General features: G+C 43.8%; 1 protein-coding gene across 6 annotated transcripts in view; it reads right to left on the bottom strand.

The window, feature by feature from the left end:
- Positions 1-7,873: 7,873 nt before the first annotated feature.
- Positions 7,874-12,427, bottom strand: part of NCK2 (NCK adaptor protein 2) — a 153,443-nt gene continuing 148,889 nt past the window's right edge. For all 6 annotated transcript variants that reach the window (XM_027621760.2, XM_027621762.2, XM_027621763.2 and 3 more), the window contains one exon: positions 7,874-9,280. In XM_027621760.2, coding sequence (XP_027477561.1) covers positions 9,086-9,280 — 195 coding nt within the window. In that variant the 3' untranslated portion in view covers positions 7,874-9,085. The remainder of the gene's footprint in view (positions 9,281-12,427) is intronic.

Genomic DNA, 12,427 nt, shown 5'->3' with positions numbered 1-12,427 from the left:
TGGGATGGAGTCCCGCCTCGGGCTCCCTGCTCGGCGGGAAGCCTGCTTCTCCCTCTGCCTCTCTCTCTCTGTCTCTCATGAATAAATAAATAAAATCTTAAAGAAAAAAAAAATCCCTGCAGCTGAGAAGGCAAACCCAGAAACCTCTTAGGAAATTTCTGCCAATACCGTTGAGGATAGCTATGATTGTTTTTGTAGATAAATGTTTCTTAATTCGGAGAAGACTAAATTATATATATGTTTGCTGGGACGAAACTATAGCATTAACATTTTTGAGGTAAGGAAATCTGTGTGTATTTGGTAGCTTATGTATTTACAAAATTTAAGAAAATTTGGCCTGTTAATTTAAAACATCTAACTGAATTTAGACTCGAATTTAGGTTGGACTCTTAGTAAATGTACAAACAGCAAAGGAGCATTTAAGAGAGCTTAAGACTCACTGAATTTGGTGAGTTTAATTTATTAGATTTCCAAGGATTACTTAAGTGCTTGGAAAGGTTTGTTTGTTAATTAGATCTTTGAAGTACTTAAGACAGGAAATTGAATTAATAGACAGATAAATGCAATTTAAAATGCTTAAAGAAAAAAAATAAAATGCTTAAAGGAGTTTAATTCCATGTTAATATGAAAATAGTCGTTAATCAAACTAATTAAAAAGGATCGCTTCATGTTGCGTTTGTAAAGAAAGTAAGATTTGTAAACTGAATCAAGAAACTTAAGGTAGAGCCAGGGTTTGGTAACTGTATTTTATTTTATTTTTTTAAACTCAAGTAATTTCCTTTTGGATAATCTTACCTCTAGATTCAAAAGCCATTTTTGAGGACACAAAAATCTCCCACTGAGAGCCTCATACTTCATGGGGAGACAGAAACCATCCGACAGGCACCCACCCCATCACCATCTCATTACCAAATCCACAAGCCAACTATATCCACTATTCCTTCTTCCAAGTAGCAACAGAGTGTTGTTCCTTCTGTCATTGCTCAGTTTTTTTGCTCCCTCTGTCCCTCCCTCTGGGTGTCCCCTTTCCCACACCATCAGCTCTGCACCAGCATGCAAAGAAGCTAGCACAGGGACCCACATGCAAACACTGGTTGGACCAAGAGCTACATATCTACATGAAAAAGGATGGGTGTCTAAGTGGTATAGTGACAGAGCTCTTGTGGATCCTACTATCCCAGGTGGGTTGGGTAGCCGATTTCCATCCTAAGGAATTAAATTCATTCATTAAAGTCACAGGCAGAGGGGAGTGGCGAGTGTTGGGACAACATTGCATTCTTTATTGCTTGACTTGGCTGATGTTAAGTGGTAATTATTTTCTAGAATCGATTTCCTTCTAAGGCTAATCTCCAGTCTCACGATCACTTGCTTTTAGATTTCATTTTTTTTCTAAATTAGGGTAAGCTGTACTCTCTGCATTTCACCTATGAATTAAGATACATAAAAATCAACCTTTCAAGATAGTATACTGTAAGTTGAAGGTACTTGTTAATGCCAAGAGGTGTGTGGGTTTGAGGATATGCAGACACTCAAGTTTAAGCTCATGCATGTAGTTATGAACATGAAACTGAGCTATAATGATGTGACATTTTCCTCTAATCTTTACAAAAACATCACAGTAATCATACTCATTAGTATGGCTACCACTGAAAAGCCAGAAAATAACAACTGTTAGCAAGGATGTGGACAAATAGGAAGTCTTGTGCACTGTTGGTGGGGATCTAAAGTGGTGCAGCCATTGTGGTAAACGTTATGGTGATTTCCCTAAAAACTGAAAATAGAGTTACCATATGATCCAGCAGTTCTACTTCTGAGTATGCGTCCAAAAGAATTAAAAGCAGGGACTCAAAGAGATATGTGTACGCCCATGTTCATAGAAGCATTATGCAAAATAACCAAAAGGAAGGGAAGCAACCGAAGTGTCCACTGATGGATGAATGGATAAAATATAGCATATACATACAATGCAATATTATTTGGCCTTAAGAAAGGAAGGAGATTCTGACACAGGCTACAACATGAATAAACCTTGAGGACACTATGCTAAGTGAAATAAGCCATCTGCAAAAAGACAAATACTGTATGATTCTACTTATATGAGATACCCAGATTAATCAAAATCAAAGGTAGAATGATGGTTGCCATGGGCTGGGGGAAAAGGGAATGGGGAGTTGTCAACGGGGACAGAGTTTCAGTTTCAGAAGATGAAAGAGTTCTGGAGATGGACGTGGTGATGGTTGCACAACAGTGTGAATGTACTCTATGCCACTAACTGTACAAATAAAAATGACAAAGATAGTAATTTTTTTAAAGATTTATTTTAGAGAGAGAGACAGCGGGTGTGTGCAAGCAAGAGTGGGGGGGCGAGGATGAGGGAGAAGGAGAAAGAGAATCTCCACTGAGTGCGGAGCCCAACATGGGGCTCGATCTCATGACCCATGAGATCACAACCTGAGCCCAAATCAAGGGTCAGACGCTTAACCAACTGAGCCACCCAGGTGCCCCAAGAGAGTAATTTTTGTTACATGCATTTTACCACAATTTTTTTAAAAAAGTCACAATAGGTCACAGGGCACATTTGGTGTCCAATTTAAGGGGTTTTCCAGAAATCCTATGGTGGGTTAGACAGATAAAAAACAACACCTCTACCGAGTGAGACACTGACTCAATTTCAGATGCCATATGACCTCTTTCAGACACAGAGAGAGAGATGCAAGAGCCTGAGAGACGCGAGCCTTCCCTCTAAGGCTTGCATGTGCAAACTCAGAGTAAATCAAAGTACCACTGGGTCTTAGAATGTACTCTTTAGAGCTAATGTTTAATTATGTCGAGGCTTCCGTCTAGTGTTTTAAAGTGGCTTGTTTAATTCTTATTTAACCAGAGGGAAGGATGTTATTTCATTTTATAGGTTCTCTTTTTCTGTTGTTAATCAACCAACAAATATTTGTTAGGCACGTTTAATTTGGCAATTATGATTTTAACAGTCATTTTGCATAAAAATATTGGCTAAAGAGAAAATTATTTCCTAATACTTTCAGGAAGCCAAGCAAAGTCCAGAGCAGAAATCTTTCTCCTAAATATTTTTCTACAACCAATACAACCAATTGAGCATGGATTTTGTATTCACCGTTTTGGCCCATGCAATTTTAAATACAAAATTTTTTAAATGTATATTTCTTTCCAATAATTTATATACATTGTAGAAAATTTGGGAAATATTAAAAAGTGTAAAGAAAATACATTTCCAATTGCTCAAAATGATTTCTAGATAATTTTGTAGCCAATATCACCATCCCCACCAAGAAAATCTATCACTGAGAAGTCAGAGGCTACACCTGCAGTGTGGGTGGACTTTCCCCAAAGAAGAGCTCCGAAAGCCTGTTTAGCAAAGGTTGCTCCGCTGAGCCTCCAACACCTAATATGACCACTGTGATTTAAATGCTATTTGGATATCTACGTTCTGGTTAGGCAAATGTTTTAATTGGTTTCATTACTTCGAGGTCATTCCTTTCTTATGATTCTTTACTATGCACAGCGCTGGAAGGGAACTGCTTGCTTTGTAGAAATGAATACCGTCAGCATCTGAATCCAATCTGTGACTAGATGGGAGTTGGAGGTTGAAATCATTTGAATACAGTGCCTCTGTGGTTCTACAAGCAGATGTGGTCTGGAATCTTGGGATACCTTGGGCTTCGTTTAGATGACAACTTAGCATATTAATCTATTTTTCCCTTTTCATTCACATCATTTAACAAGCTATACAAAGGTTCTAAGCATGTTGCATTATTATGCAAAGCAGTTCACCTTATCTATATGCATAATAATGTCTGACAACTATAACATCCTTAAATGGTTGTGCAGAGAGTGCGGCTCTGTACCAGTGTTTCTGAGGCCATTAAAATGGTACAGAGGTCTCCAAACGTGGTGGTCACACCAGGGCCCAGGCTTACTCCCAGGGCACATGCCAAAAGGGTTTGACAACCACGAAGACAGGACAACTGCCTCTTTGGAATTGGGGTTTCCCCAGGCCATGACCTATTCTTGGAAAGCCGCATGCCCTCACCCATTAGCAGGAGCTGGAGTACCAGGCTCTGGTCCTCTGGTTTCTGACTTTAGCTGAAGAACCTGGTCTCCAAGCTGAGGAGTTGGCCAAACGCCCACCCCCTAGGGAGGAGGCCATGCATTTTAAAAATCTGGCAAAGTGAGCTTTATACCAGCTGTCAGGCTCATCCATCTTCGGTAATAACTTCCTGTCATGTAACAGGATCCTCCAAGGATGGAATGAATCTTTCCAGTTAGCTTGTACGGCTAGAAGGTGTGATATGAGAAATCCACATGGAGGTTAAGGCAAATAAAGATTACTCTTTCAAAAAAGACCACTCTAGTTATTCAAGGTCTGACATTATTCTGTATAGGATCCAAAGAAAGGATATGCTATAGAAGGTGTGTTGTTGTCAGTACTGTGAACACAAGGGGGTGGGAGCAGGTGATTTTTCCAAAGGTTTCAAGTAGACTTAGAACAGTAGCCAGTGTAGGCCTCAAACCACCTACATCAGAATCTCCAGGGAGCATGTTAAAAATACAGATGCCTGCCCTTTGCCCCCCTTCAAATTAGAATCTGGTGGTTGAAAAACTTCATAAAAGAACATTTTCGAATGGCTGGAACTATAAGCCCTCTAGATCTGAGTGAGCTGTATTTAGAAGAGCAACGGCCAGTGTCCTCAGGACAATGGGAATAGCTTTTGTTGAGAAGAGGGCATTAGGGACTGAATGTTTGCACTGCCCCCAAATTCATGTTAACATCTAATCCGCAATGTGATAGCATTCGGAGGCGGGGCCTTTGGGAGGGAGTTAGGTGAGGAGGAAGGTGCCCTCACAAATGGAACTACGGCCCTGATGAGCTAGCAGTCTCTCTGCCATTTGAGGAGACAACATGGTGGGTCGGATGTCTGCCTCCCGGAAGAGGGCTCTCATCAGAACCTGACCACACTGGCATCCTGATCTGGGACCTCCAGTCCCCACAACTGAGAAATCAATCTCTGTTGTTTATGAGCCATTTGGTTTATGGTGTTTTTTTGTTTGTTTGTTTTATAGCAGCTCGAGCTAAGATAGGGGGCAGAGGTTTTCTGAACATTGGTTGGTCTATTCAACTTTTGCCCAGTACTCAATGACTCTTGTGTTGTCAGCTCAAGCTAAGAAATATAAGGAACTTGGAGGATGTTCTACCCTGCCCACCCCACCTCCACGCCAAGGAGAAAACAAAAATGGTTGCTCCTCAAGGGAGGATTTTTTTTAGGGATGTGAATTTGTCGACTACTTGAGGTAAGAATGTAAGGTGAGTATGGTGCTTGGTATAGCTAAGTATGGCTTTGGGGCCTGGGCTTCTAATGACAGATGGGTTACATATTTAGAATGAGGAGTTTCTTGGAACACACGTCCTCGCATACTTGAAGAGTCTAAGTTCTAAGGAGTGGGGGTGGATTGGCGCTGACACTGCCGGTAGGGGCCACGCTGAGGGTCTCATGGTGCCACACCTCTGCAGCCGGGCTCCTTGAGGAAGCCTGTGGCTGGTAGAGGCACCAAAGTTCCAACAAATGAGGAAAAATATCAAGTAGATTATGTGACACACAATCGGCCTGACCGGCATTGATGAGTGCTGTGTAGCATGTCCTACAAAATTGGTCAAGTGCTCTATCCCAGATAATTCTCACACAATCCTGGGAATAGCCAAGATGGCAAGCAGCCCCATTTGCCCGCAAGCAAACACACTCAGAGGAGCTAATTCACTTGAAGTCACAGGGTTAATAAGGATAACCGGGCACTTCCACACTTGGCTTTGGCAGTAGCTCCCAAGTCTGGAAGAAGGATACTGCTTCATGGGAGAGCAGACAGCACCCCCGCAAGGTGTCAGACAGACCTAAAACGACTGTATTAATTACACGAGTGGTAATTACAGGAATTACACGCCTATGGCGGAGTTCTAGTGAGAAAGTGCCCAAGACCAGGCCTGGATTTACCGGAAAGTTGTATTTTAAAAGAATACTTTCAAGCGTTTCTAGGCTCTCACAGTTCCAAACTTTGGTCTTAAAATTAATTTGGCATTCTGATATCAGGTGGCAGAAATGGTAGAGAAGTAGTTTATAAACCACTTCACATATAGAAACCAAAGACAAAATCGTACTGGCACCAAAAATACTTTGTTTGAAATGTCAGAGTTTCAGTAGACCTAAAGATTCTAATTATAATTTAAGACTCTAATTTGTGATGCACTGTGGGAGAAAACATGGCCAGTTTTAGCTCCCTAGAAACATGATTTAATAGCATCTGGCACTCGTCACGTGTGAGGGCTTGGTAGTTCAGGGCCGTAACGCAGCAGGGCTGTTTCTGAAAAATGAAGGCACACTGAATGCAAACAAATGAGCAGAGTCACACAACTATAAAATGACTGCCCTCTATTGTCCTTTGCCATCCAACTTGCAGAGGCAAGGGACTGGAAACTCAAGATCTGTCCGGGAAATCTCGGACATGCAGGAAGGTGATGGCAGAAGGGCCACCTGGACAGAGCATCAGCGGTCCACACTCCAAACCACATGGGGACCCTGCCTTGACTGCCTTACCCACCGTCAACAGGCTCATACCGTGGCTATCAATCTACCCTCCACCAGTCCACCTGGTGCCAGGAATTCCAGGGATGCTGGAACTTTTATAAATATGAATCCTGATCTGCCCCAGGCAGCTGGAGGACTTCCCATGGTGGTTTGGAACAAGATTGAAAATGACGGTCAATTTTAACTATAAGCCTTAGAGAAGTTCCTGAAGCCAAAATGTCTACCTGTATTGTGTCCTTTAATTGCTTGTTTCTTCCTTAATTGCTATGTGTAAACCCAAGTCTTTCAGCTATCCAGACACTCATTTCATGATATGGAGGGATTCTAACATCAGGTGAAAATGGAACACACAACAGTGAGACCTGAAAAAGTCAGAAGGACTTGTAATTTCCAGGGATAAGGTATAGAACAGATGTGCTTTGTCTAAAGTAATGATCCACTTCACTCACCTGGATATATATTCTTATGGAACTGGGCACCCCAACTCCAGGTACCAGACCCCAAACGTCTAATTTATATCAAAGGCAACAAAGAGATACAATGAACTCACTGAGAACAGGAATGGTAGGTTAAGTGTAAGCTCTCACCAAATTGCTTATTTCTCCTGGAAGCCCCCCTGGGCTGATGTTGGAAGGGTGCGGCACCAAAGCCAGCTCTCTGGGTTTGCAACCCTCTCCGACCATGTAACAGCCATTTGTGCATTTACTTTGTGCCCCATTTTATCCATCTATTTAAGGGGGATGAGAGCAGGACCACCTCAAGGGGTTGTGATGAGGAACGAGTGAGGACGCTGTGTCTGCGAGTCTGGCATTGATGGGGTGCTGAACACACATGCGCTGTCGTTAGCCCATAAAGGCACAACTCCTCTGTGATGTGACTGTTTCCAGTGCCTGGCACGTTGCAACTGTTCGAGATTTGTGTACCAATTGAGAGAATGAAAGTAAGACACGGGTGGAGAGAGAAAAGCTGGTGCTGAGCAGCGTGGCTGACCAAAGTTTGGTACATTTTTTAACAAATAATTTCCAAAGAGTAAAGTTACGACCAAGCTTGAGATTCTGTTTTCTCTTGGAGTTTCACTAATTAAAATTTATTATTTCAGCATACAAAATACGTGGTGGTAGAAAAAGAAAACACGCAAATAATAAATTTGTTAAACTCCTCTAAAAATTGTTTCCCCATAGGCACTGAGCGTCCAGTAAATGCTAGAGCAATTACTCTCCCAGATTGGACTCTGAGTTTTCCCAAAGATAAATACACACATAGTCTTGTCATAATACTTTTTTTTTTTATTACAATATCCAAAAAACTGAGTATGCAAGTTTAGGAGGTCTCAAGACCCCTTCTTCAGTTGTAGGAATGTGCCATCTCCAGACTGTATATTTAAACTATAAAGAAGTTCAAATGTAAAGAGAAAAGAAAATGCAATTTGTTCATAAACATTCTGTGTCTCTTACTACCAATCACATATTCTCTTGTAAACCCTGAAAAATTCCCTGTAAAGCAAATAATATATATATATTATATATATGTATATATATATATATATATATATATATATATATATATATATATATATATATGGGGTGGGTGTGTGTATGTGTGTGTGTGTGTAAAGTATACGGTAGCTCCCCTTCCCCAAAGATCAGCTGTTTTCCTTAATCATCTGTATTAGTGTCAACAAATGGCTACGGATACATATTATTTTGAGAATTAAATACATAATTGTGAAATTTAAACAAGCCGAAGGGCGAGAGGAAAAAGCACTATGCGGATGGCACATTTGGGGGATTAACAACCACAACATCTGTCTTTTTGAGTCACGGGTCTCGCTTCTGCAGACTGACTTTCAAGGAAATTCTTTTATTGCAAGCATAGCCCTGAAGGCACTGGACTTTCCTCACTACTCTCTCATCTGGTGGTTCTGGTATTGCGACCAGCATGCGTGTCCACTCCCTGGACAGTCTGGAAGCCACGCAAGAGCAAAGGGCACGGAGCCACGGCTGCCAGGCCCAGGGCCGGGGACGTCTGCAGGAGCGTCCGGCCCCCGCTTTCTGTAGTTCACTTAACGGCAGCTTCGGTGCGTTCCAACTGTGCCCGATGTCTGTTTAATGAGGGCTTCTGTTAGCATGAACAATCTGAACAGACTAAGGCTGTTTTCAGTTGAGCGGGAGTAAAGTGATCGAACATCGCCCTCTTCCACCTCCCGTTCTGGAAACCTGGCCGGGAGGAGGGCAGGCCGGAAAGTGGGTGTCAGGGGCCGGCCTGGCAAAGGGTTGGCGAGTGGAAAAACGAACCGACCTGCACGCAAAGGTAAACGAGGCAAAGGAAGCCAAGAACCGATGAACCACCGGACCGAGCGGAGCCCGCCGCCGGAGGGCCCGTGAGCGCGGCTTCTTCCTGGGGCAGATCCGCCAGGCTCTGGGGAGGTGAGTGTGGCACCGAGGCCCTGGAGGTGGCAGGGGCTGTGGGTGGGGCCGTCACTGCAGCGCTCGGACGAGGTAGAGCTTCTCCCCGTGCTCACTGGTGAAGATAGGTGCCTTTTTGTAGTGTTCCACCAACTCGTCCATGGTGTGAAACCGCCGCTGCCCGATGCAGTAGACATTGTCCACGAGCTGCACCTTGAAATGTTTGTTCTTCCCTGATGCTTTCAGAGACACGGAGAAGTCACTGGGCTGGAGAGGAAACGAACAGGAGTCAGGAGGGGCCACACGCAGGAGACGCGGGGGAACGCCCCCCCACACGCACGCACGCACGCACACCAGGCGCGGTAGTATCTAGCGCGGCCCCTGAGGCTTGCAGCTACCCAGGGGCCGTCCGAGGTCTGCGTGCTCTGAATCCAAGAAAAACTGCATTTTGCTTAGTACAGCTTCCGTGCCAAATATATTTTAGTTACTCGACAATTGGGGACCCCATACATAGCATATGGGATACCAGTGTTACCCTGATGCTTAAGAAACTTGAATTTTATTTCCCAACTTATTTCTGATAAACTGGGAACTTTTTAAAGAGTGGTTTGCATATAGGCAGCAGCTAGAAATCTCCCTTCCTCTATTAGAAATGAAGCCATCAAAAATTTTTCTAATTCTAAACTATTTAAAAATAAGTACTTTAAGAGCAGTTGAAAACTCTGACTGCATTTTAAACATGGTTTGTAATATCCCAGGGAGGTGGCTGTACTATGGTTGAAGCGCAGATTTTATTGAGAAGTGTCTGAATTTGTGATTATGTCAGTGCCTTACTTGTATGTGAATCAATTTTAGAAAGATACTATTATTTTTATTAAAACTGGTCCTGCCTCTTCTGAGACACTGACTAGCCAGCGCAGCTGATGGGGAAGTAGGAGGCTGGCCCCTACTTTTCCAACCTGAAGAAGCCTCCCCATTCTCTCTTAATCAAGACAAGTTCTTCCCCTCCTTGGCTTGCCATACAGAAGAAAGCTGACAGCTTCCAGTGACAGAGCAGAGTGTATCCCAGTAACTGCACTGTAATAAACAATTTACACGTATGTCCTATCCCTTCACTATGCATTAGGCCAGGTGGATCACGTCTTCTCCACTGCTGTATTCCAGAGAGCCGTACAGATGGTGGGAGCCTACTACAGTTCTTAACAGAATTCCTAAAGCTGGGTTCAGTGCTTCTCAAAACCCAGCAACTTCCCGCTGCTGAGGACCACCCAGCTTTGTGTCCTTCCCATGGGGACAAAATTAACAAGCACCTCAGCCACTGTCTTTTATACGGAGCTTACAAACCTTTGGACCAAAGTGTGCAAATCTTGCAGAACAAGTGAAAATCCCATAAACCAGTGACATCCCAGGGAAATGGGTATCCAAGGGCATTCAACACTGCAAAAGCACTGCGGAGCTCACCTACCAGTCACAGCTGCTACCGTGCAAGAATCGAGAGACAATTGTATTCACAGTTTGTATTTATGGATCCCTCTACCCCAAACAGACCAAAGAGAAACAAACCTTTGAGAGAAAAGCCCCTTCTTATCTCCGTGCTAACCCCGGGACTTGATGCCCCGGAGGAGACCCAGGAAGTGCTGGTAGGCTGGACCTTCACGAAGACACAGAAAGACTGATCTCCGATTCAACCTCATGCTAGATAGGATTTTCAGAATCATGGCCACGAGAGGGTCTAGAGGGTGGGAAGGGGGAGGACAAAGAACTTGGACATTATTTCCTCCACTAGACTTCTTAGAAACGAATCATCACAAACCCTGATGTCACAGATGATCCTGGCGACCCGCCCTGTCAATATAATAGTCTAAATGGCACAAAACATCATTCTAAGTCATTCTAATCAATTCTCAAATCATGACTGTTTTCACGGGACTGAACAAGATGGATGCAAGCTAGCCTCAGTGTCCTCCATATTGTTTTCCAAGTTGATTGCTGTGTATGGCTCCGAAAAAAGAACCAAGTGAAACAGGTACTGTCTGACATGTCCTCCACGTGGGAGCAAAGCCTGGAGCACCGGCATCACTGTCTCTGTCCCAACAGTTATTAGCCCTAATGCATCAGGACACTGCATCCCTACACAGCAGTACATATAGCTTATGAACGAACCACTCACCCCTCTCCTGAGGGCTTCAGGTTTTCCTTAAAGCAGTGTTTAGTTTCAAGCTTCTATTACATTATGTGTGTGTGTGTGTGTGTGTGTGTGTGTGTGTATTCTGTGCCAGAAGTTTGTGCCTTTAGATGAAGACAGAAGGCAATCTCACTTTTATAGTTTAGCACAAGCCAGGCACTGTGCTAGTTTTATACATCCTTTAATCAATTCACAGATGAAGCAGCATCGCAGTTGAGGTAGTATGTGAGTCAGGGTAAGTACATGATATACCCAATTTTAATTAAGCCAAATGATCAACAGATGACTTACTGAACAGGGAAATGTGCTTTTAATTTAAGCTCCTTAATTTAACACCATGGTGCGCCATGTGTATTTGTGTGTTATGGCAGTGGGGCCGATGCGGCGGCGAAGGTAATTTTTAATTTCATGGGCTCTTGAGCAGAAACCTTAAAAGTTAAGGACGTAGAACGAACCAAGTTTATGTCAAGCAGGAATGCTGAACACTTGGGGGAATTCTCGGTTCATCCCGAGTAGATTTTCCAATCTACATCACTAAATAGCACTGAATGAAGCCTGAAGATGAGCTAGACCAGTGGTTCTCAAGGTGTGCTCCCAAGACCAGTACCAGCAGCAGCATCACCTGGGAACTTGTCAGAAAAAGCAAATTCCCAGGCCTTGCCCCAGACCTGCTGAATCAAACTCAAGGGTGGGGCCCAGCCATCTGTGTTTCAACCCCGGCCATCTGTGTCTCAATGAACCATCCACGGGATGCTGATACAGTTTGAGTACAGAAATGCATTCTGCGCCAACCACCAGCAGTGTTTTCAAATGTTCAGAGCCATGGGAAAAAGATACAAACATGACTGATGAGTAGCCCCTCACAACAGGGAGATCTGTGGCCAACCTCACCCCCAGCCTGCGGATGCCCTTCTGATTCTCTCCTAAGGAGTCCAGCCCCGCCTGACATCCCTGTGCGGAACTGCCTCAATGAAACAGCTGGGATGCCGGTGGACAGAATCTCTTTTCCTTAAATTGGGCCAGTGCCCTGGGTCTGACAGAGATGGAATGGCTCCAGACCCAAAATAACCCTGCCTCCAGAGAAAGAGCACGAGGCAGGGGAAGACCCCTGGGGAGGCGATGCCACCAGCCTTGTCCACATCTTGTCCATTTTCTGGAATGACTTAGGGGAGTCGGATGAAAAAAACCATGCCACGCTCCCCTCGCCTAGTAGCAGTGTGCTGATACTA

This window comes from Zalophus californianus, chromosome 8 (genome assembly GCF_009762305.2).
Source record: "Zalophus californianus isolate mZalCal1 chromosome 8, mZalCal1.pri.v2, whole genome shotgun sequence".
NCBI lineage: Eukaryota > Metazoa > Chordata > Mammalia > Carnivora > Otariidae > Zalophus > Zalophus californianus.
Note: the sequence above shows the minus strand (reverse complement) of the source record. Positions and strands in the feature narration are given on the sequence as shown.